The sequence below is a fragment of the Propithecus coquereli genome, unplaced genomic scaffold, assembly GCF_000956105.1.
Source record: "Propithecus coquereli isolate 6110/MARCELLA unplaced genomic scaffold, Pcoq_1.0 Scaffold336, whole genome shotgun sequence".
Taxonomy (NCBI): domain Eukaryota; kingdom Metazoa; phylum Chordata; class Mammalia; order Primates; family Indriidae; genus Propithecus; species Propithecus coquereli.
In genome coordinates this window covers 1,138,516-1,165,072 of record NW_012149019.1, presented here as the reverse complement: position 1 = coordinate 1,165,072, position 26,557 = coordinate 1,138,516, and the positions used below count along the sequence as shown (strand labels likewise).

At 36.9% G+C, this 26,557-nt stretch overlaps 2 protein-coding genes across 3 annotated transcripts in view; one reads left to right on the top strand and one right to left on the bottom strand.

Annotated features, from left to right (window-relative positions):
• Positions 1-2,823, top strand: part of ZPBP (zona pellucida binding protein) — an 85,505-nt gene extending 82,682 nt beyond the window's left edge. For both annotated transcript variants that reach the window (XM_012650629.1, XM_012650628.1), the window contains one exon: positions 2,610-2,823. In XM_012650629.1, coding sequence (XP_012506083.1) covers positions 2,610-2,704 — 95 coding nt within the window. In that variant the 3' untranslated portion in view covers positions 2,705-2,823. The remainder of the gene's footprint in view (positions 1-2,609) is intronic.
• Positions 2,824-24,726: 21,903 nt separating this feature from the next.
• Positions 24,727-26,557, bottom strand: part of VWC2 (von Willebrand factor C domain containing 2) — a 138,248-nt gene continuing 136,417 nt past the window's right edge. The window contains exon 4 of the mRNA XM_012650632.1: positions 24,727-25,239. Coding sequence (XP_012506086.1) covers positions 25,088-25,239 — 152 coding nt within the window. The 3' untranslated portion in view covers positions 24,727-25,087. The remainder of the gene's footprint in view (positions 25,240-26,557) is intronic.

The window sequence follows — 26,557 nt, the reverse complement described above, 5'->3', positions numbered from 1 at the left end:
GATTATTTAATGGTTCCATGGGCGAATGAGGGCCTGGAGCTTTGTAGTTCACCATCATTGCTGACCTCACTCTCAATTAAACATTGTGATGTCTGTTTGCACTTCCTAAATCTAATTTGTTATAATACTTTTTTGTTGGCTCAACAAAAAAGCCTTTAGTTGACCATTTGTATTTTCTCTTTTGTGCCTATTTTTAAATTAGATTTTCTATCACTTTCTCATTGATTCATACACGTTACTGTTATTTATATATCTGAATAATATTCCACTGTTAGTTATGTAACTGCAACTGGTTTCCCAATTTTATTCCTTGACTATTGTTACATTTATGATTTTTCATTAAGTTTTTAATTTTAATACCAAATAGATATGCTCCATTATGGTTAGTGCATTTTCCTTTTTAAGAAATTATTCCCTATCCAAATTCATAAGGGTTTTTTCCCATACTTTCTTATCTTCTTCATATGTCAGTACTGGTTAGTCACCAGTGCTTCCATCTCTCTTTATTTAAATAGTTGGTTAATTTTGTATTTTAAATTTAAATAACACTTTAACATTTTTCTTCAGTTCCACTTAACAGAGAAAAAATATTTTAGTATATATACTAGGAAAGAGTGCTACAGAAAAGGACTCTATGATATTATCCATATTGTATTATGAAGGTTTGTTAATTCTAAGAATAATTATTAGAAGACCATATTTATTTAAGCTTAGATTTAGATGATTTTATGTCAGTAGCAGTTCTATTTGTGGCAATCAGTATAAACTATGTGTGTAATTAACACTTTGAATGCCGTTGCTCAGCATTTCCATATTTGTGTTTCAAGAAATATTAATGTGTGTTTTGAGAAAAAGTGAACTATGATCACACACCTTTGAGAAACACATTACATTACATCATTGGAAGTTTACTGTATACATTACCAGTTTTAACAGTCTTGTTATTACTGAAACAAATAAATATATTTTACTTTAAGTAATATTTTTTCCAACTGAAATATTATTTCACAAATAAAACATCTGTTAAAATTTGAGGAACTCCGTGGAACACAGAATGGAAAATATATACTCCGAATAACAGTGAAAATAGTTCCCAATTTGGAAAAATACATTTTAAAAGTAAATGATATGAAATTAAATAATATAGTATGAACCAGATGCAAACATTAACATAGATTATTGAATCATGGTGCTAGAAAAATAATTTTCTTTGGTGGCCCATAATAACCATGCCCTAGATGTGCTGTTAACATATTCTGGGATCCTTGCACAACCACATTTGCAATAGGAAAAGTAGGAACAGGATAATCAGAGACCCCAGTCCAATTAGAAGGCTTGATGATACCACCTGACGTTCAAGCCTTTACCCTGCAATGGAAGAGGTGGGTAGAGGCAGTGGTCCCAGTGCATAGGGTTAAGCATTTATTTATTGAATGCCTGTGATGCACTTGGTGATTTTTTTATGTAAGTCATCTGGTATTAATCCTCAAGTTAATATTATGAAGTTAGTTATTATTGTACCTGTTTTACAAATGGAGAAAGTGGCACTAAAAGAGTTGACTGCTTTACCTAGGATCCCACAGTTAATCAATGACAGAGATGGTATGTGACCTTGTGTGGTAATATATTCATAATATATATTATCTTATATTAGGGATAATCAAACTTAATTAAGTTAGGCTAAGTAATTTTTTCCAAAATAGCACATTTAGCAAGTAGTAGAAATAGGACTTGAAATCAGGAGATTATTGGAAATAAAATGTTCCATGCCATTGTAAGATGACTGTAGTTAACAATAACACACAGTTTCAAATAACTAGGAGAAGGACATTGAAGATTCCCAACATAAAAAAATGATAAGTGTTTGAGATGATGGCTATGCTAATTACCCTGAATGGGATCATTATGCATTATGTGTATTGAAACATCACTAAGTACCCCATGAATCCATGAATATGTACAATTATTATGTGTCAATTAAAAAATTAAATCAAAGGAAACAAGATGCAATCCCTTCCTAGATTTTGAGCTGTCTTTACACATCTAAGATATAGTTATTATGAGCCATCCAATAAGCAACTTTGGTTCCACCTGGAGTGTTGACCTCTTGTAGCTTGTGCTGTATAACTTAAAGGATGGTCCAGTCAGCCTTCCAGACTCAACATTGTATGATCAGTAAAATTATTTTAGGTCATAGTGTTGGTATGAGCCAGGCTCAGAGTGAAAAGTTCAAACTTTTATTGTGTGATTCCACGTATATGAGGTGTATGTAGAGTAGTCAAACTGATAGAAACTGAAAGTAGAATGATGGTTGCCAGCAGCTTCAGGGAGGAGGATATGGGGAGTTGTTTGATGAGTATAGAGTTGCAGTTGTGCGAAATGGAAAATTCCTGGAGATTGGTTGCACAACAGTGTGAATATCCATAAAACTACTGTACTGTACACTTGAAAAGGGTTATGATGTTAAATTTTATGTGTATTTTATGACAATTAAATTTTTTAAAAAACTTAAAAAGAAGAATATTCTTTGAAAATTTATCCTCCATGTAAAGTTAACTTATGTGACACTATAGGAAAATGTGATTTAGTAACTTATTCTTTTTTCACAGTGATCTGCAGCCCTGGATCATATAACCCCCGTGACGGAATTCACTGCCTTCAATGCAATAGCAGCCTGGTGTATGGAGCAAAAGCATGCGTATAGGCTAATATCGTAAATTATTCAGTGGTTTATTAAACACAAAAGTATATTTTTGAAATATTAGTATATAATAAATCACTATTATGTATTATGCCAAAATTAAATATATCAGATTTTACAAAAAGTGGTGTCATCATTTTAATCAAATACTGTATTTCCAAATGCTTTATGAGGGTGAGCATCCTGTAATCTTTATACATTGATCAAAAAGAATAAAGCGTCATCACAACTTTTATTTCATTTCCTTCACTACTGTTATATGCCAGATATTACTTTCACCACCACTAATACTTATGCTCTCTCGTATTGAGATGTTATGTTTGAATATGAGAAATTACCAAAAATTTAAAGATTTAAATACCAAGAAAATACATGAGTAATTTACAAAATGAGTAGCTTCTCAATTTTTCTAATTATTGTTTTATTTATATTTCTATCAACTTTAGTCTTGGACATTTCCTGTTTTGCTCTTCGTATTTCCTCTCTTAAGACATAAACATCTGTATATAGCAAACACACTACAAGCTGGATCTTGGCACAAATGTGCGACACGTTGACAGGAGAGTAGTTTACTCTTACCTAGGATCTACTGGACTTTTTTAAATGGACTAGTTAGTTAATAAATTATCTCATGTTATCATACTGTGGACAAATGTAACTCCAGAATTCTCACACAAATTCAAAGGGAAGAGAAATGACATTGTGGCTGTATTCCATTGTTAGCCCTGGTGGTGGTTTTAAAAAAATTCCTTTGGGCTTTCATCATTACAATGTAATTACTTTTATGTGGTTTATAGAGGTTCCCCAAGTGTCTTCTTTTCTCTAGTAAGTAAGGTATTGGCTGAGTTGTTATTCTTCCCTAAGTAACCAGCACATCAGGAAACCTACTAAGTCTCCATCTCTAAATGCAGTTCAGCCTCCTGAAGTTTCCAAATTTCTTAATTGTATAATATAATGAATTGAAATACATATTCTTTCCTTTTTACGCCTACGTTTGGCACTTTTTTCCTATATTTAAAATTTTTAGTAATTTTAAGTATGATAATTTTTCTGAGGCTTGAACAACATCACATCAATAGCCAGTCGGCCCAAGAAAGCAGAGGCATAGTTGTGAGCACCTATGATAAACACCTTCACACGCTGGAGATCAGACTCCAATCACAGAGACAGGTGATCTGAGATAAGAGTAGAGGAACAGTAGGTGGGTGATTAGAGCAAATCAAGGATTTTTAGCTTATAAAGGCAGACAGAAATAAGACCACACAGACATCTGAGAGCAGAACAAGGCAAGATTTTAAAAGTCCAGGCAAAGAAAACAAGCTGTAGAAACTGAAGCAGAGGACAAAATAGAAGAAAGGGAAGCATTAATCACTTCTTTTTCTTGGTTCCCACAGTGAAATGTTTTTTGCAGTATGGCATCATTTATCACATTTATTTTAGTTTATTGTTTTTGTCCTCTACATTCAATTATACTAGGATATTTCTAGTTTCATAGTTTTACTCATAGCACATAGTTACATGCTTAATAATTTTTTAAATTAATGAATAGATGATTAAAGCCCTGTGAGTATTAAATACTTCAGTCACTAAGCCAACAGTTGCTTCTATTATATTAACAGGTAGGATGTGAAATGTTAAAAGTTGTTTAAAGTGATGACAATGTGTATGATAAAAATGATAAAACTAATCTCTAATAGAGAATATTGTCCTAAAAGAGTTTCTAGTGTTTTTTTTGTTTGTTTGCATCAAAATAATATCTTACTTTTATATAATGCCTTAATTTTCACAAAACATTTTTTCAGACATTACATTATCTGATGTTTACATCAACCTGTGAAGTTAGCAGAGCAAATATGATTCCCATTTTGTATTTTATTAATTAGATTTTTTTCTCATTAAAATATGTAATATATGTTCATTTGGCAATAATGATAAAAGAATCTTTCCAAGTTTGGTCCAGTAATCTCAATGGAAACTATCCTAAGGTGAAATATTACATACAGTGTTGTTAATTGCCACATTATATATAATGATGAAAAGGGAATTAACACAAATGACCTACAAGAGAGAACTGGTTGAAAAAATTATGCTATTTCTATATGATGGAAAGTTATTGAGAAATTAAAATCCCATTTACAGATTAAATGAATTAAGATTCTATATCTATCTATATATTCAAATGTGAGTTTATCTGTATCGTTATCAGTATTGTTTAGATTTTTAAAACAAATGTGCCAAAATGTTAACAATGGTTGTTTCATGTAATGGGATCATGTGTGAGTTTTTTTTGATGCCCACTGTTTTCCAAATTTTCATCAATGAAATGAATTACATTTAAAATCTTGGAAGCAATAAACGTACTTTGAAAAATTAAAATAGTAGCAAAGTATAGAAGACATTATTGCTTATCTCTTCAATATCAATTTACTTCTCCCCTTCTTCCTAACAGAGCACCAAGTTTGTTTACTCCAGAGAATGATCCTTTTTAGCCAGTCAGCACATGACTTTTTCTGGTCACTGCTTTGTTGCAACCATGCGATGAACCAACTTGTGGATGAAGCCCACACTGAGAACAGAGTGGAGATATCAAAAGAACTGGGACATTTATGGTGCTGAGTCACTGCCCTTAATTGCATCCAAACCCTAGCCTGCCCTGGATTTCCCAGTTCTGTCAGATAGGAAAGTTCCTTTGTTTAAACAAGTTAGGCTTTCTGTTACTTGCAACTAAAAGCATAATAATTGATACAGTATTAATAATGGGAAAATTATGAAATAGAGAATTAGAAATAAGGGATAATATCACTTATAGTTTCATAATCCAGGTATCAGCAATGTTAACATTTTGGTAAACTTCCTACTTTTGTATGGAGTTTTTATTCATGCCATATGTGCCATTATGTAGCCAGTATTTCTCTTAATATAATGATATATATATTTCCATACTATTTTATTCACTTAACCAACATATTTCAATGGCTATCATATTTCATGCATTTCAACAAAAATGTTGTAATTATGGTTAAGCATTTCTAATTGTTGCACATTTCTATTGCTTCCAAAATTTCACTGCTATAGATAGCATTACAGTTGACAGCTTCTTCCCTAAAATTCTGTAGTATTTTTAAGTCGTCTTTATGCTGAATACCCAGAAATAGAATCACTAGGTTTGGATATTTCTAATCCTCTGGACCACTTGCTAAATTTACTTCCTAAAGAATTGTACCAATTTATAGTACCACCAGTGATATATCAGTGTACTTATTCCATGGCACCATCTCCAATAATATTAAATTATTTGATAGATGGACATAGTTTGCTGTATTATATTTTCATTTTTTTAGTGCTAGTGAGGTTGAACTTTCCTCATATAATAATGCTGCTACTGTTGTTGATGATATTTATTGAGTGTTTATTATGTGAAAGGTTTTCTTTGAAACCCTTCACATAGATTTTCAGATTTAATTTGCCCAACTCTGTGATTTATTGTTGTTATTTTAATTTCATACATGAGGAAAATGAGTCACAATAATTAAATAGCTCCTCAAATTTACACAGCTGGTAAGTGGGTTACAATTTGGTTGTGCTGCAAGTTCCCCAGGGCCCTGATCCTGGGGTTTCTTTAGGCTGGTGCAGTGGCTTCACAGTGACATCCTGACCTCGGACCACTTACACTTTTGCTCCACCCTCCTTAGTGCAGTTTTTTCATGGTTGCAGGTGCTGTTATGCCTACAGGTATTTAATTTGCCTTCCATTCAGAAAAACAGATGAAAATGAAAACCCCTCTACAGGACATTCACATTATGTTGAACAGAATAGTGTTACAAGGTCACCTGATACTATAAGGGAGGCTGGAAATTGATTCTCATTACCAGAGAAAAGGAGTAAAAAAAGGGAGGGAACATGGACTTTGGGTGTTGAGTAAGCCAGTGTCTTCTTTTGTTACACACATCACCCATTTAACTAGTCTGCATCAATACATACCCTTCTCCATTACATGTATGCATGTAATGTGCCTGTTCTCTCCCTAATGTCGTACGACTTCAAACTCCCGTCCAGTTACTGCATCCAGGTTGAATTTCAGAATCATGGATGATGTATAGAAGCTTATTCCAGGTACAGGGGTCCATATGGTCTAGACAGTTTATCGCCAACCTAACTAATACAAAATGGGTGAGAAGGAAGACAGTAACTAATTTTAAATTCCCATGCTGAAAAGGGAGGAAAGAGAAACACGTCTCAGTCATCCATCCAAGTGGACAAGATACAGTGAGATCCATCTGCTGTGGAATTGGTACAAGTTCTTTAGTTGATCCCTGGTTCTAACCTGTATGATTATCTTCCTTATACATTATATTCCACTTTCTGGAAGCTGCACTGTAGTTTCCAGTTCACTCTCTGTTAGAAGTCAGAGGCCCAGGACCCTCACAGGCTGTCTTTGGCCGGATTTGGATTTCTAAGGTGCAGTACAGTTCTCTTTTGCAGGGTTGTGGTGTAACCTGGACAGCATGGTTACAAAAGATGCAGAGGTGCCTCCAGAGTCTCAGCCTTTGCCCACTCTCCCCTGCTCTGCATCCAGCGCATCTTCATGTCATCTGGGGCATGTCGATACCCTTCCATTTGTCCATTATGGACAAATTTCTTCATCTGGCTTCTTCCTTCAAGAAAGAGTCATAATGCCTGGGGGTGGGGGACTCTCTTGATTTTGAAGTCAACATTTATTTCTCTTGGGCCTGCTATCCTACTCATTTACTAAGTAACCTGGAAGGCAGCCAGTTTTGGTTGAGGCTCAGAGCCAAAAATGGCTCTGCAACGATTCCAGGCCACTGTGCAAGCTGCTCTCTGCTTAGGCAATGTGACTCAGTGATACAAGTGTGCTGGGAGTGTCATAGAAGATAAAGGTATTGTATGGATTCTTGGGTAGGTTCTTAGAGATGAGGTGAATCACAGTGCAAACGTTTGTTGGAGAAAGCCATGCTGTCCTTTAGATAACTATTCTGTTTTTGAGAAACAGCTTTTGTATTGATGCTGGTTCCAGTGTTGGCCAACAAGTTACCATGTTATCTTAGCTGCTTTGTGAAGTGGGTGTTGTCCAGCCTACTGAGCTGTGAAGCTATGTATGTACAGCAACACTCTGTCATCTAGTGGGAATGGTGTACAGGTGTGTACAAGATTGGGCTCAAGCAGGTCCTGGCAGTGTGGGGTAAGCTGCATAAACAAGTGGCTCAGCTTTCATGGTTTCTGCTCCTGTCCCCACCCCACCTTCAGCCTGCAACTATGACCTGATGGAGGAGTTCCCTGTGATGTCTGAATCTGATTTATAAATGGCTGTACACAGCATGTCGGCAGCATCCACAAGTGGACAGCCCTACCCACAGGTGGTCCTGAAGGATAGTGAGGAAAGGAAATGTCAATAGGTGAAACTTTCTGTCTGTCCACTTTGTCCGGAATGGGAGATGACTGGAATTATGGATCTGTACAGATTTTTTAAGCAACAAGTCAAAAGTTTGGCTCACTGATCAGAGATGTAGAAGGAAAAGATTGGAAATCTGTTGTCAAGGTGTTGTGAGAAAACGTATATAACTACATCTCTCTAAACAAGTAAAGAGTGTGTAGGAATTCACACTAAAGAGAAATTCAGGAAAGAACCTTAGTGATCTAGTGGACAAGATTGACGCATTCTGTGGATACTGGTCAGCCTCTTTCTTCCTTGCCAATGGGCTCATGAACAAAGTGGTCGTAATGATGAAGACAGAGGGTCTACATGGTTACCAAGGCATAACCTAGACACAGGACTTCTGAGTGCCCCACTTTACAACAGCAGAGTCTAATAAGGAGTCCCCAGTATGGCAACATTGGCCAGAGAGACAGCCAGCCACCTGGTAGCGGGTGATTACACTGGATCAAGTTCATCATGAGATGGGAAGTGCTTTGTTCATACTGGAATCGGATATAGATTTGCATTCCCTGCCTCTAAAATATTTCTGCCAAAACCACCATCTGTGGATTTACTAAATGCTTTTATTGCTGTCATATTCCTCACAGCCCTGCTGCTGACTAGGGTACTCATTTCATAGTTGATGAAGTATGGCAGTGGGCCCATACTCATGTAATTTACTGGTCATATCATGTTCCCCATTACCTGAAGGCATCTGGACTAATGGAATGGTGGAATGGCCTGTTGAGGACTCTTATGATACCATCTGGATGGCGTCACTTAGTAGAGCTGGGGTAGTGTACTTCTCTGGGTGTGATTTTTGCTCTCAGTAAGAAACTAACTGCAACTGGCCAAATTCTCCTCATAGGTTCTATGGCCTATGGGCTTTAAGTGAATATTGTAGGGAAGACATAGTGGAGGCCCCTAGAATTGTCCCTTCCAATATGACCCTAGTATATGGTGCTGTTGTTTTTGTAGTTGATTCATGGGGCTCAGAATTGTGTGTGTGTTGGGGAGTAGGTGCTGGGAATGGATTCTATTACCTCTTATATCCACTAGCAAAATGTTTGCTTCCTTTCTGGAATTTTGAATTCTGCTAGTTTAGAAGCAGTATTTCCCAAGGGAGGACTACTATAAAATTGTAAGCTGGGACTGCCGCCTCATGCTTTTGAGCCAGCTGGCAAAAAGAAAATTACTATGCTGGTTGAGATGATTGATCTGAACCATCATGGGGAAATTGGGTTGCCATAAAACAGTGGGAACAGGGAGATCCTCTATGGCATGTCTAAGTAATCCCTTGTCCTGTAGTAAAAGTTAATCGATGTCTACAATACCCAACATAGGTTGGGCTGGTAACGGTGCCAAATGAAGGTCTAGCAGCCATGAAAATGTGCCTTTCTGACCTTCCACTGTGAGGTCACTAACTGATGGCCTTGCTGCTGCCTGCCAGTGACTGAGCACAGCAGGGGCCTGCTGCAGGCTCTTACCAGCTCTCTGGGAGTTTCCTGATGGTAGCTGTGGCTGGAGGAGTGCTCACCAGCCAGCCACTTCCTTCTCAGCACTGCATAGAGTCTAAAGCCTTCCCTCCCTCCTGCTCTCATCACGAGGGTCAGCGTGCATTGTTATCTGGAGGATCTCCCAGACTCTTCTTTCTTCCTGTCCTCTTTCTCTCATAGACACTTCCATCTAAATCTCTTACACATCTAATCATATTTTTGTGACTGTTTCTTAGGGGATCCAAACTTACCCAAGTAATGCCAGGAGCCAGGAGTAGTCTGAGAATACAGGTAGTAGGATGGAGCTGTGGGACGTGTTCACTGACTATGCAGGGTGCTCTCCTGAGTGGTGTGTCCATGCAGGTGTGATGACTTAGGTCTAAGAAAGATAAGGGGACAAAGATGCCAGCAAGGGCAGCAGAGTTGGCTGACCACTATTAAGTGAAACTGATGCTTTGAAAAGGAATAAGAACTGAAGGCCTTTAACAAGTGATTGAAGGCTACACGTGAGAGCCAGAGGGCCTCTGTGGTAGCTTACAGGGGACCCCAATTACTGGTACTAGCAATACCCAGGGGATTAAAGTTTGAGGGTGTTTGATCAAAGGAACTGGACTGTAAGACTGGCTATGCAAGTATTCATTGATTAGGACACTTTGTGTGGGATGAAATATTTAACCCCCTGGCAGAGACCCTAGATATGGGCAAACTTACTGCTAGGAGGTTCTTAGAGGCCTAGAAAAAGTTATGGACAACGCTGAGCAAATTAGAAATGCCCAAGTTGCAAGTGGTGGAAGAAGGAATAGAGACACTGAAGGAAGTGGGAATGCTGGTGTGGATAAATTACATGAGGTTGAAAAATGCCAATCAAAACCACAAGGAGGTATCACTTAACTCCAGTGAGAACAGCTTTTTTCAAAATATCCCAAAACAAATATTGGAGAGATGCGGAGAGATAGGAACACTCATACACTGCTGGTGGGACTGCAAACTAGTGCAACCTCTGTGGAAAGCAATATGGAGATACCTCAAAGAACTAAAAGTAGAACTACCATTTGATCCGGCAATCTACCCAAAGGAAAAAAAGACATTCTATAAAAAAGACATCTGCACTTGAATGTTTATTAGCAGCACAATTCACAATTGTAAAGATGTGGAAACAACCCAAGTGCCCATCAATACATGAGTAGATTAATAAAATGTGGTATAGGTACACCATGGAGTACTACTCAGCCATAAAAAATGATGGGCTACCTATTGTCTTATCCCAGATGGAGCTGAAGCCCATTCTTTTAAGTGAATTGTCACAAGAACAGAAAAACAAGCACCACATGTACTCACCATTAAATTGCTACTAATTGATCAACATTAATGTGCACATATAATAGTAACATTCATAGGGTGTCAGGCAGGTGGGAGGGGGCAGGAGGGAATGGGGAAATTCGCACCTAACGGATGCAGTGTGTGCTGTCTGGGGGATGGGCATGCTTGTAGTTCTAACTCTGGTGGTGCAAAGGCAATTTATGTAACCAAAGTGTTTGTAAAAAGCCTTTTTTTAAAAAAAACCAAAACAGCATTATATTCCACAAGAGGGTTCAAGGACACATCATTCACAGGGCCATCAGGGATGCACTTGTCTGAGCAGCATCAGCTTCACTGAACATTTCATTGGTGGGTTTTCTCTACAGGCCAAGATCCATGGAAGGAGAGGTAGACATAGTAACGCAAGTACTACAGCCATATGGGATGCCTAACTATGGGCACCAAGTTGCCACACACCCAGAACTGCTTATTAGCATTGGATCTGTGCTGACCCAGCAGCCATCCATTGTTAGATGGAAATAGTACTCTCAGGACTGAGTCCGTGCAAGACCAGAGGGCCCAAGTAAGCTGCATGAGCTGGAATCCAAACCCTGAAATCACCTGCAAGAATCATACCATGGCTGTTCCCCAAACTGACATCAGTTCAACAAGCTGAAGGATGAAGAATAATCACAAGCTTGATTTATGGATGGATTGACTCTGTCCTAGGTGTGAGCCAAAATTTGACAGTGTCTGCTCTATTTCTCAGAAGTGCACCTATAAGACAGTAGGGAGAGGAGAATGTATACTGATTCCTAGGCAGTGGTCAATGACCTGGCTGCAGCCAGTGGCCTGGAAGGAAAAATGACTGAAAGATTAGAGATAAGGAGGCCTGGAGCGGAGGCCTGTGGATGGACATATGGGCAGGGGCAGAGACTGTGGAGACTTTTCAGTCCCATTAATTAATACCCAGCAGAAAACACATACTTTAAGAGAGGCACTGAACAATCAAGTAGGTAAGTTACCTGGGCTAGGTAACATTGGCCAGCTTTCATCATCAGCTATCCCAGAATCCACATAGACATATGAAGGGAGTGGCCAGGATACAGATGTGGAGCTACTTATGGACCCAATAGCCTGGACAACTGCTTTCCCAAGTTCATCCAGCTACTGCCACCTTTGAATGTCAAACCCGGCAGGAAAAGAGACCAATGCTGAGTCCCCAATATGGCACTATTCCTCAGGGAAACCAGCAATCCACTTGGCACTATGTATATGTGTGTCTCTCTCTCTACATATAGATCACCACCACCCAGAGGCTGATAGAAGGCTTGACCCCCAGGCATGGAATCTTCCACAGAAGAACATCTGACCAGGGATGGGACCACTTCTCAGCATAGGAAGTACAGGAATGGGCCAGACACCACCAAATAGGGATGGGAGTGCTTCCTGCTTCTGCAGAGTGGAGGGTAGATAAGAGGCTAGGCCCACTAAAACCAGGGGTAGTTGTTTGCCTAGAATAGTGTGTGTATAACCAGAGAAGTTTTCTACTGTTAGGTCTTTCTTTTCCCATCCTGTTGCTTTTCTTGGAGCTTTTTCGGTCTGTGCTGTTGGCAAATCTGGGATTTATAGAAGGCAATAAGAAAACCAGGAAACTCACTGTAGTGTCATTCCTCCAATATCACGGTCCTCAGGCAGCTGCCATCTTCTTTCCACCTTCCAGTCTTCCTATGCTTGTTTGTTGTGTTAGGTCCAGGGTTTTTAGTAGTAAGAGTGAGAATTCGGGGGAAATGGGGCTACTTTACCTTGGCAGAACCAGAAGTTTCCCATAATATAATTTTATCTTCTTCTTGTGTGCAAAGTCTCTAGTGACAGCCCCTTTTCCATTCTATTATAACTTCTTTGATATGGGATATTTAGAATTCTATTTCTCCTTTCTTTCTTCTTTTTTTTTTTTTCTTGCATTTTTTTATAGGTGAGATCTTGCTATGTTTCCCAGGCTGGTCTCAAACTCCTGGGCTCAAGTGATCCTCCTGCCTCAGCTTCCTGAGTAGCTGGGACTACAGGCGCACACCACTGCACCAGGTTTGGGACTCTATTTCTTAATTTGCAACATATGGAGACTTTTTATTTTAGTTTTTCTTGCAGAGTTATAGCTTGAATTATTATCAGGATTTATAATCTGCACAAGGTCAATCCTTTATAATAAGACTTCCTTTATGGCTTAAAGTCATTGTTTACAAATTTTCCACATGCTTGTAAAATATGTATTCTGTAATTTTTTTCATGAAGAACTATATACCTGTCCTCTAGGTCAGCTTTGTTAATTATGTTTTCCAGGTCTTTATATCTTTTGTGATCATTTTATCTCCCATTTATTCCACCAGTTACATATAAAAAATTACCTTATACATTATAGTGTTCATCCTTGCCCTATCAAGATCTGGTACTTACTTGTGCTTTTAGCACTTTATATCCTTATCCTTTGAGAATGAAATTAAGATAAACATATTTCAATGAAATGAAAACTGAAAAAAAATTACCACCACTAGAAATTCATTACAAAAAATACCAAAGAGATTTTTTAGGCAGAAGAAAAAGGATTTGCAATGAAAGATGAAGGAAGCAATAAAAACCACGAAAATGGGAAGTATGGGGATATAGCTAAATGAATAATGACTATTAAAAGATTAGTAGTAATGAATTTTCAGATTTAAAATACACAATTAAAATACATCAAAATGATAGACATAACTAAGGAAGAGGTAAATGGATTTGAATGCATTGTCTATAATAAAGTGATAAAAGCATCAATAAATATTAGATCTAGGTAAGTCACAAATGTACTCTGTAATGTAGAGGACACTAATCTGTATACGGAATTCTAAATCAGTTCTCTTTCTTCAGCATATTAAAGATGTTTAACTGCCTTGAGAATTCATAGTTTCTTTTGATACATTAGCTGCTGGGATAATTGTTTCTTTTTTGAATGGAATCTGTTTCCTCTGGCTGCCTTGAGGATTTTCACTTTTTTCTTAGCTTCACCGTAGTGATGCTACTTGGGAATTCTTCATGGGATTGCTATCCTCCATCAACCTTAGATCATCAGCCATGATTGTTTTTCTGCTTTATCCTCTCCCTTCTAACCTTCTGGAACTTCAACTTTAATACTCCCTACATTCTTTACTCTCTTATACATTTTCTATCTGTGCTTCTTTTCTTTAGATCTGCCTTCAAATTCACTCTTCTCTCTTAAGCTGTGTCTAATACGCTGTTAAATCTATACAACTGAGTCTCTAATTTTAGTTATTATATTTTTCAAAATTTTTATTTGGTTCTTTTCAGTTTTTCTAGGTCATTTTAGGTTTCTAATCCTCTGCTGAAATTTCTGATTTTGTCCTGTAGTCCTGGAATATAGCACATTTATTTTACATTCCGGGTCTGATTATTCCATCATTAGGAGAACCTGTGATTCTGTACCTATTGTTCTTGTTTCTGCCTTCGTGTTTGTGTAGTCTCATAGCTCTGTGTGCCTCTTTAGCTTTGTTAATATGTTAGATGTATTTTTAAAAATGTTTGTAATCATAATTTAGAATGTTATCTCCTTCCAGAAAGGAGTCTGAAGGCACCAACAACTTGGGGTCACTTTAGACCAATTTCAACAATTGATATTTTCTGGGGTAATGAGAGGATTTAGAGATGGCGTAAAGTTCAGAGGATGCCTGCTTTGCTCACAGGTTGCTTGTGCACCTCACATGCAGTCCACTGGGGCTGCAAACTGAAATATGGGAGGTTACCCATCCCTGGTGTACCCAGACTCTAAACTCTGTCCCATTTATTCCATGAAATGTAAAAAAATGCTAGTTGGTTTCCCAGCATACAATTCTAAATAAGAAATATACTCAGGGAAAAATTGCCCAGAATGCCAGGCTAAACTCTAATTTGGGTTTTTCCAGGCTCTTTGGTAGTTTTTCCCTAAGTCTTTAGTTCTCCAGTGGCTTGACGAAGAAGTATAGTCTGGCCAGCTTTTCTAGTGGTCCTCGGCAAGAGGATTATTCTAAATTACCTAATCTTTCAATTCAGGAATGTGAAGTTCTTAACTTTAAGAGGGAAAGATTTTTTGTTTTTCTTTATTTTCTCCAAGCCATAGCAGAGAAGTCACTAGTATGGTTCCATAAGAAAAATCAGAATTTAAGATATTTACCTACTGTTAGTCCATATTTCTAGATATGTGGTTTAATAATCATTACATTTACATTTAGAGATGACAAAGTAAAAATGTATTATCACAGTTGATACGATGGAATATGATTATATTATAGATATTACTTCAGTGTAAAGTAGTAGTGTGCATCTTTCATTTAAATAACAGAAGTAAAAGTTATACGTCTGAGTGTGCCTCGAGGATTATATTCTAAATAATTCAAAAAATATTTGAAGCATTTTGAGTACTTTAAGGACATACATTTTATTGATCTTGTTTAATTCTACTTTAAAAGGCTAAAGTATTTCAAAGTATTCTCTTAAATGTGACTCTACCTAGAAGTGCAAAACCCAGTTTAATAAATACTTTATTTTATAAATCAGTTCAACATACATACCCATCCAATAATACATACAAATTGGGCCTAATTATATAAATTCAGCTCCACATAAAATTAAGGTATTACAAAACATTTTTCTGGCAGATATTATATATAAATGGGATAAAAACTAGGATATTATATATAAATTATATATCTTAAATTTAAACATGTGAGAAGGGTAGAATATGAAAAAATGAGCCCTGAATTAATTTATTCATTTAATAAAATCTTCAAAATATTTTAATTTCAATATTCTCATATTTCCAGTACATTTGCAATAAACATATAGACTTTGTGCTTTATAAATATCTATTCTAGTCTATGTTTTACAAATATTCATTTAATCCTCTTTGGGTTTGGTACTACAATCCCCATGTTACTAATGAACAATCTGTGTTACGAAGAGGTAGGTAACGTGTACCTGATAAACAACCAGGAAGTGGCAGAACTGGGATTCGAACCAAATCTCCAAAGCCCAAAGTCGTTACTGCTAAGTTACATTAAAACTTAGGGACTGCAACCATTTCTTGAAGCTACTTATGATATAAATGTTAAAAGGATGCTCTGGCATTTGTTTCTAGAGATCGTGATTCCACAGATGTGGCATAAGGCTCGGGCCAGGGGTGGGAACAGTTTACCTACGCCTGTTCCTTTTAACTCCTGTCGTCTCAACTGGGAGCTAGACCCATGCCTCCAACCAGCAGCTCTCACCCTTGTTTCCTGGAAACACCAAGGACATTCTCTTTTGATCAATTTCCTCTCGTCTTTTTCCCTAACTAGGATTCCCTTTGGTATTTCCAACAATGTTCTCCATCTTTCAGATAAGCAGAAAGAATGACGATTGATGATTTATTAATTGTTAGAGTTGGTATATAAAATTGATACTATCTGATAAACTTGTACACGACATGAACTCTTACTGGAAAACTCACTTTCACCAAAGAACTTATAAAAATATATCATTGTTCTCAGTCTATAGAAAACTGTCTGTAATTCATAAATGTAATAAATATAATATTTTAGTATATCTTCTCTACAACAGACTGTTTAAAATGAAGACCAAGAGCTGTTGTGGTTGCGTGTTTATCTGGTACCCTGTAAAACATCACACATATTTGGCAAATGGTGCTTTTTAAAATGATTTGATTTTTAATTTTCAAATACTGGGTCTATGGAATAATTACTTTAAATTCTTTAAAAAATCAATTCAAATTATAAATAGTAAATACAATTAAATACCTATGTGTGTATGCATTACGCATGCTTATACTTATAGCTATGTGAAAATAGTTATGGACTTTATGTAGCTGTATTTACACAGATAAACTAGAATGGCCAGGTCTGCCCAGCAGATTCTCCCTCTACCCCCATGCACCTTCACTGCTGATGTCCAGCGTTCTTTGATGTCCAACTTGAAAGGAATTTGTAGCCAATGATGCATGGCTTTTGTTTTGTTTTAATCGGATCCTGGTTATGCCTACCTTTCAGATCTCAGTGAATTTACAGGGTAACTGTTTATTTGTAGAGATGTATGGATGTATAGAAAGAAGGGCTTCCAGCTGGAAAGTTTAGGTAATTCTGAGGAATAAATTTGAAGGAAAAATATCTCACCCAAAGGCTAATTTTATTATTTTACTTTTTTGTTGTTATTGTTAAGAAAGCGACTTTATATATTAAAATGTTTGAGCTTTTAAGCCATACCTTTCAATATTTTAAAGGTCTCTAATTTACCTCTTAAAATCTGTATTGCTCTCAATTTCAGCTTTCCATTTTGGTTCCACGTCCAAATTAATCTCTCCCTTTACTTTCCCTACTGATCATTATAATTAATTTACGTTAAATTAAACTGAAGTTTGTGAAGATTAAATGAAAAAAAATATGTGTGCAGGGTGTATTGCAGAGTATAACTAGCCCAAGTAGGCACTTCATTTTTTTAAGTCATTGGTACCATACAATATTAACTTCATACTTGTATCACTAACTACTGTGTATTAGGAAACAGCAAAATTTTGCTTACTGATACTGATGTGAGTTAATGACTTTATTCCAAAAATTCAGAACAACCTGTGATGCCATTACATTTTTATTGGTTTAGGGACGTCTGTCAGTATACTAGACTAAGAGCTCCATGGGCCCAGAGACCATGTATTACGCAGTCACCCAGGCTTAAACTGTATTTGACACATAGAATGAAATAAGTGATTGAATAAGGTTGGCAGCTGCTCTCCTGGAAGAATGTTTGAGTGGAGGTAGTGCTAATCCATTTCAGCTCTGACTATGCCCCATGCAGGGTAGCAAAATTTTCTGGGCTTTGCCCCAGACAGACTTGATCTCCGTTCCATCAGTAAAATTTGGGCAAGTTACCAATTATATGTTGATTTCCTCATCAATATAGCAGAGTTGATAAAATGAAGAAATCAGATAAAAGAATTTGAAAATTTGAAATTGCAGTGTTTTTCATATAATTGTCACCTAATAAATGGCAGTTTACTGCACTTGGCTCTGGGAAGATTGGGTCATAATATTTGGTCATATTTTGTAAATTTCAGTGCAAGGATCATACCTAAACAAACTGATACATCAATACTATTTTAACAGGAGATCTAGATATCGTTTCATTAGGAATCAAAATATATGACAATCATTTAGAATAGGGTGGTCACAACATTTTGGTGAGGAGCTACTTTTTACTTTGACAAGTATCAAGATTGTCATAGTTGAATAAGGGATATATGTTGCTGTTTATTCCCTATTTTTGTGGAGCATGGGATAGAAGAGCATTTTGGAAATTTCTGTTTAATTTCTAGAGGGCCCTGATCTACTAATAAAAGCAAGTGATAAGACTTCAAATCACGGGCTCCAGTGTGAAGCAGGTTTGGGTTCTTAACCCAATCCCTCATTCAATAGACTGAACGTTAAGGCAATTTCGGACATCCCTGAGCCTACATTTACTTTCCTACGAAAAAAGGGGATAGCATCACCCGCTGTTTAGGGGAATTGTGAGGTTAAATAACAAGTGAAGGAATTTAGCATAGTTCTTGGTTGATGATATACATTTATTGACTCCTTAAGAGTAGCTTTTTCAAACTATGAAACTACTTGGTCATATGTAGAACATTAATAGTTTCGTAGATAGACATTACTTATTGGATACTTTTTACTTTTTTTTTTAATTTATTTATTATTCCAGGGTTTTGTGAGGGTACAAACATTGTAGTTACACTTTGTCTTTGCCTCGCCCAAAGGCATGCCCTTCCCTCCCTTTAGTGCTCCCCGTGTCCTTTAGTTGTAGATTTGCCCCCCCATCCCCTTAATCCCTACTTTTTTTCTATTTTAATTCTAAGAATTATATGCTCGGGATGGGAATAATCTCTGAAATCAAATAGAAATTTTTTTATTTGATAATGTAAATAAAATAAATAAAGTGAATGGGAAAATGAATATTCCCATAAAATGTTTTTGGAAACAGTCCAGCCTAAAGTTTAAATTCCAGAAATTTAAAAAATGGAAAATATTAATCATTAAATAAAATATTGTTAAATGAAATAACATTGAGAAATGTTTCTATTTTCTTAAAATTGAATTTAAAGCAAAGGTGGCAATGTTTTGCAATTGTTTTCAGTCATCAGGCTGTATCAATAACGCACTAAAATTACTTCAGGTATATTCTTTGCCTACTTTTGTCAATCCTATACCTATATAACGGGTCAGCCACAGGCTTTATGTCCTTCTCTGAACTTAAGAGGAAGGAGTTAAACAGTGTGCATTTCTTGGATCAGAAACTGCAGATGGGACAAGCACTTAAAGCGCATTTTCATTTAAGTTTTAGTAATGTTACTAAAACTTTGGCTGAATACTCTTTAGCCTGTTTGTCGGTGTCACTTAATATGCAATGGAATTTATTCATTTTAAAATTAGGCATTTGGGCTTGGTTTCTAGACTTTTGTGTTAAAGCTAAAACAGCAGGTGCTTTGCAAAATTCGGAGGGAAATTTGATACTGGTGAAATTTAGATGACTATCACTTTTAAACACTTTTCAAACAGGCTATGGAAACTACTGTGTATTACTGCACAGACAACTCAGTTCATTGATTTATTGATTCATTAGATACCTCCTGAGGTGTTTAATTATGTTATGTAGAAAGATTAGAATATGCAGTAATACTCAAAACCACAAAAGAAAGTCCAAGATAAGAAATTTGTATTCCAAAAATTGGAAATAAGCAAGTAAATAAATGCCAAATCTATAAACTTGACCTTTTTTATCATTGGCAAGTACCACTGTCTCCAATATAAGAAATTTTCTTCAGCATCAGAAATTTCACACCAATAGCAATTTTTTCCTCATTTGCATCAGAAATGACAATGACTGTCATAGAACTAACACTACTGCAACAGTGGGCTATTTGGTTTGTCCCAGATTGCTATGCCCTGGATATTTGAGATTTGCAAATTAACCGACGAATCAAGACTACAGGGCAGGTAAACGGTAATGGAAACTTTCAGTTGCCCTTTAACATATACATTAGCCTTAACCAAGGGTAATAACTAACTCTGAATTAATAGATTGAATACAATTTAACAAGTCTTTAACACAAAAATATTTGGTGATGTTTTGGGGATTGAATGTCTCATAGCCTGAATTAATGGAGATTTGTAAATAATAGAGCACACAATTGACATAAAATTAACTGTAACGCAAAGTATGATTTCTAAATCGTGCTAAAATGACATACCAAATTTGAACTATGACTGGGACACCAAGTGATGATCAATCCAATTAGGACTATAGAAGCCTTCTCACAAGGCAAGCAAGGATACCTGAATTGGACATAGAAAAATGGCTAATAATCTCAACATGCTGAAAGGACATTCAGGGGCAGGAGCTTGGAAAGTAGAGGCTGTGTTCAGATCATGCCTGGAGTAGCCAGAGCCTGCAGGTCTAACCAGCCGGCAGGGCACTGGGTCACCGTGCGACTGTGATCTAATTGTGAAGACACCAATATGCCATGCTGAGGAGTTTGGATGTTATTTTGTGTGCAATTAGTATTCTCAAAATAAAGAATTCAGTTGAAAACTAGATCTATATTTAGAAAACTAAAATAGTAGGATGAAGAGGTTGGTTTGGAGTAAGAATGTGGTGTAAGTAGGCTATTTCATCTCTACTATGGAACAGCAAGAACCTGAGCTTTGGAAGTGGCAGCTGGAATGTGAAAGGTACGTAGCGTAACAAGCATTTATTCCAGAACAAGTAAATTCTTTTCTCTAAATCTAATTATTCATAATAGTTATTGACTGTATCAACCATCCACAGATGCTACTAGTGAGACAAAAAAGAGTGGGTAAGTAGGTCTACTAAGAACTTAAGGTTACAAATTATATTGGTCAAAGAAGCATGTATTTTCTTACCAATGGTGCTTATTCATCTGATACTGCCCTTTATCCAGATGGGATGACATCTAGATTACATTTCCTTCTTATATTACATTGGGGAAAAATGACCTTAAAAAAATTAATGAAAAGTAGACTTGATCTCTTGTCTATCGAAGCAAATTGTTAATATTTGTTAAATCATGCTTTGTATCTATAATTTTGTTCTCTGTATAATTTATACTTAAAAAAATGGATGTAGTTGCCAACAATGCTTGTTTGAAATAGTATATATTTTGCAAGTTTCAAATAAAGGACACCACATTAAAAAACTTATTGCACTGCTTAAAATCAAAACAAAAAAATGGAAACTGTCTGAATACTCTGAAACATTCTGGACTCTTTCAACATTGTATACATACAACATTTATGTTAGGGAAGTGGAGAAGAGAGTTTCTTAAACATATTAATGACGTTACACACTTAAAAATGTATGAGAATTCATCTCTTAACATGTTTTATTTCACAAGGCAGAGGATGAAACTGAAAGTGTCAAAAGATTAAAAGTACTATAATCAAATGTAAACGAGTTTCAAGGCATATAAACTCCTCGATGTCAAGGGTACTCTGGCCTCTCCAGGCCTGCTACACGGCTGGAATGCATCCAGTGCTTGTTGCGTGTAGGAATGAAATACACATTTTTGAAATGACTTTACTCAAGACTTCTGTGAAATGTGTATAAAAAGTATTGATTAATCCACCCAACAAAGAAATATCCTATGATTGAAAGAATGACTCTAACTTGAAAACTTCTAAAACAACAGATGACTTCCAGAACTACTCCATTGCTTATATAAGTAGCTTCATATTTTTGGATCTAAATATAGCTTGAAAAATTTGAAATAAATTAATGTAATACACTTGTAAGTACGATTTCTTTTATTAACTTGAATAAATCATTTAACAATTATTAAGTACTTATAGAGCAGGCCTATCTGAATTTTAAGAATTGCAGCTCTCCCAAAACTTCTGCACTTGAATTCCGAGGCCCCCTTTTAGGACTATGTCCAAACCACAATATTTTGGAATTATAACTTGGACTCCTATTTTTCTCTTTTTATTATATTAAATATATAAAGTTATATAAATAATATATATATGTTATGCAGTTATTAAAGTCATGTTTATTGAATAGAACAGTTTCATTGTTGATAATCTCAGCAAAGAGTTCTATGGGAACAGAAGGGAGAAAATAAAACGTCAACCTGAAACAGGTACATAGATGTGAAAATCTCACTGCAAGAAGAGCAGTTTTGCAAGAAGTTTCTCTTGGACACGAATGCAAATAATTTCATTATTATTAGTATGTGGGATGTCATCAATTCAAGTTCTGCAATGTGTCTGGTTTATGCATTATTTCTTTCTTTTTTTTTTTTTTTTTTTGAGACAGAGTCTCACTATGTTACCCGGGCTAGAGTGCCGTGTGGCATCAGCCTAGCTCACAGCAACCTCAAACTCCTGGGCTCAAGCAATCCTTCTGCCTCAGCCTCCTGAGTAACTGGGACTACAGGCATGCGCCACCATGCCCGGCTAATTTTTTCTATATATTTTTAGTTGTCCAATTAATTTCTTTTTATTTTTAGTAGAGACGGGGTCTCGCTCTTGCTCAGGCTGGTCTCAAACTCCTGAGCTCAAACAATCCACCCGCCTCGGCCTCCCAGAGTGCTAGGATTACGGGCATGAGCCACTGCGCCCGGCCTGGTTTATGCATTATTTCTATGTGGAGGGAAGAACGAGGGATTGAATTGGAGCTGGAGAGGGGAGTTACCCTGGTGCAGTAACAGCCATGGAGCTTCAGCTCTTAGGAGCCCAGCTGTGACAGGGTGGGTCACATGAGTGCAGATCAAGCGAAAGTCAGTCAGTTTCCTAAGAAAGTGTTGTATTCACTCTCTCCATGTGCAACAAAATACTAGGTTTCCTGAAATTCTCACAGCATTGAAGATGCCATTGCAGTTCTTTCAGAGCTCATCATCATTCTGGTAGGGATTATGCTGCCAGGAAAAATATTAATAGGAAGACTTTGGGCCTCATGGACCTAGTCTCTCATTGCGTCATGTCTGGTGGAGAGAAGAGGCTACTTGTACGCTGTATGGGAGATAGCTAATGGCCCACCTACTCCTGGGATACATCTAGATTACTTTTCCTTATGATATTACATTGGGGAAAAATGACCTTAAAATAATTAATGAAAAGTAGACTTGATCTCTTGTGTATCAAAGCAAATTTAGTAAATTTTTAATATTTGTTAAATCATGCTTGTATCTGTAATTTTGTTTTCTGTATGTTTAATTTATACTTAAAAAAATGGCTGTAGTTTCCAACAATGCTTGTTTGAAATAGTATATAGATAGATATAGATAGCTAATGGCCCACCTACTCCTGTCAAACTTAGTACTTAAGGAAATTGGACATTTCACACTTAATGTCTTGAGGCTGCCGTCACTGGTGGCTTTGCATTCGCTAAGGGACACAATGGTTCAACTTTTCAGCGATGTCAGATGTATCAACTTTTCTTTAATGTTATTCAATCTTTAATGATGGAATGATTTTTTAATAAAATGAGATTTTAAAAATATTCTCTATGGTCTTTTTAGGAAGCTTTCTAATCTCCATTTGCTGGCAGCTAGTTTAGCTCCTAACACAATATACTGTAATTTGTTACTCCTGTTATGCCAGAGACCAAAAGTCCACAAAGACAAGAAACCACACCTTATTCCTTTTTTTGTCATCACAATATTTTGTACTTAATAGGTATTTAATTCAAAATTGAAGAATAAATAAATATATGGAAAAAATACCTTTGAAGGCTTCAAATAATGATTATAGTTTTGCCTTTTCACCCTACACCTATTAAGACTCCAATGACCTCTTTCATCAATGTGCCAAGTGCCGATATGGTCAATAAAGGTGGAAGTTATTCTCTGATCAGATCAGCAGGACTTTGCAGTGGCTTCTGTTTTCCCTGTTCGAATGTGAAGAAAAGAAGTTGGTTTGGAATTATGTATAACTGCAGGGAAGCAGCGGAGTACAGTTGGCCTTCCACTTTGTTTTAACACAATTGGACAGAAGAACTGCGTCCTCACTCTATTGGCGAGGGATGGCTGACGCAGGCGCCGCTTGGGATTGCTGTGCATGTATGTGGGAGAGGTGACTTGTTCGGATAAGAAGTAGGAGTCCGCTGAACTGAGAGCTGAGATGTCTATACTGCATCTAGATTTCATGTATAAACTTGTTCGGGAGTTCTACCTTCCTTAACTCTCCTCCAGAGAACAGAAGGACTGTCCCCCAGCCCCCCATTTTCCTGCATGCTCCAGCTGGCAAAATAATGCAAATTTTCCAGCCTGCCTCATTCCTCAGTTTAGGGAATAAATTAAAGTCACGTTCAGAAGAGAAAGTAATGTAAATGAAAATGAAGTAATGTGCATGCATTTACCCACGGTCCACAACCTAGGAGCTGTGAAAGAACTGAAAAGTGTGTTTGTGTTCTTTTTACCTGCATTTCCCAAATGACTTAGAATAAAACTGATAAAAACAGCATGTTATTATAAGGAGGAAATGATACATTCATGTGAATTGGACTAAATCTTCTAAGGCTAAACATTAGATATATATCTGTAATTAAACAGAATTTGGGCGAGGTTTTAGTTGAGCTCAGTCCTATTATCGTGTGATCCGTTCACGGGTACGCGGTTCCCTGTGAGGACGTGAGGGGGGCTGGCATTTACGAACATTCCCATGTGGTGAATCAGAACTGAACAAGATGTGCAGGTACACAGTGAGGACGGTTGACAACACAGCATTTTTAATCTGTATCTATAGAAAACATTTATATAAGCTCTCTAATGGAGGGATATAGAAATACATTTAATATATAATAGTGTACTTTCGTGTACTTACTGTGAAAATAGCACATTTATTTAGAGAGGGATTTTATGCCCAAAGTTCTTGTTGATGTTTTGAAATATATCCATCTCATTCTCTTGCAGGAATTGTTACTGAGAAAAGCAAAAGTACCAACAATTTTCCATTATTCCTCATCAAAAGTCTTCTCCTTCTGATTGATATTTCCCAGAGTCATCTAGAATGTTCACATCAGCAAAATATTCTAGAAAAGTGTCAGAGTTTTTGCACTGTGAAATGTCTACATTTGCCTGCACTCGTGTCTCGTGCACATGGCCTGCCGTTCAATTCTCCAGGTGCCTTCTTCGTAAGTACAGTGACATATGGTGCATTCATCGGTCTTCACTTCTCTGCCAGCAGGGATGACAGCAGTTTCTGCAAAGCAGTTTGGTCCTGAAATGCAGAAAAATGTTTTATATTATGTGTGTGCATAAATATATAATATATATAATTAGGTAGTTAGCATTATAGTATATGTTTTATTCACTCCCATAATTTCGGTACTGTGAAGTACTCCCACTTTCTATGACACGAACCAGTGTTATTTGAAATTTTTACGAGAGACAACATTGCGACTTTGATTAACAGACATTCCATTTTGGGGCCTTCTATATGAGCCCTGCAACCGTTTGACTTAACTAATTCTACATAATCACAGAAAAAGCACTGGAAGCACTGCTTATTCAGTGCCAATCTTATTCATCATGACACTTGGAGCAGAGAGAGCTTAAACAAGCAAACTGCTTGTAGTGACGTGACTACAGCATCCCTTCCAGACTTCTTGGGGCAGGTTTTCAAACTTTCACACACATTACAATGACCTGAAGGGCCCTTGAAAATACTGGTCGCAGGTCCTACACCCAGAGTTTCTGACTCACTAGTTTAGGGAGGGTGCCTGAGAATTTTCTTGGTAAGTTCCCTTGTTATGTGGATGTTGCTGGTTCAGGGCCCACTTTGAGGAGCAGCATCTTAGCGTGTGCCAGGGGTCTATCTTCGACAGTCTTCCACGAGAACTGAGGATCTCTGCAATTCTCGATCAACGTCAACTATAAGCTTGGCAGGCAACAGAGGTGTCACATCTGCACTTTATGTATAAGGTCAAGGACATGAAGGAATGAGTATCAGAACGATTTCCAACGTGAGTTGAAGTAACTTTTTTAAGAAAGATTAATGGCTTTGTGTTTTGGTTCATACTTGTACACCTGATTCAGATTTGAACCACTGCCCTGCTTCCAAATCCCTCTAAAATTCAAACACCAGTAATGACTGCATCCTAAATAAAGGCCCCCAACTTTGAACTTCAGCAATTTGCCAAAATTCTCATTCTCCCTCTTTCATTGCTTCTACGAGTTTTGACAATGTGCTCACAATCAAATATGTTTGATTATAAAGCATACGGTCATCAAAGAGATGAAAAAGGTTAATCTGCAAAATTTAAAAAAACAAATTAATCCAACGAACTCCAGGATAAAAACTGGCCTTTTTATAATTCTAAGCAGAATAACTCATGCTTTTATGGCGGTTGTGTTTCAAGGTCATCGCGTGGGTGAAGTACACCAGCTCCTGCGTGCCTTGCTGTGGTCGTGGCTCCCTGGGTGCACGTGCCCCTTCTCCCGCCCTGAACGCTGTTTCTGATCGTGTTCCCCATTCAGACACTGCCCTGAGATTCTGCCTTTGACTCCATCTCTTCTCCTTCAGGAAACTCAAAGCT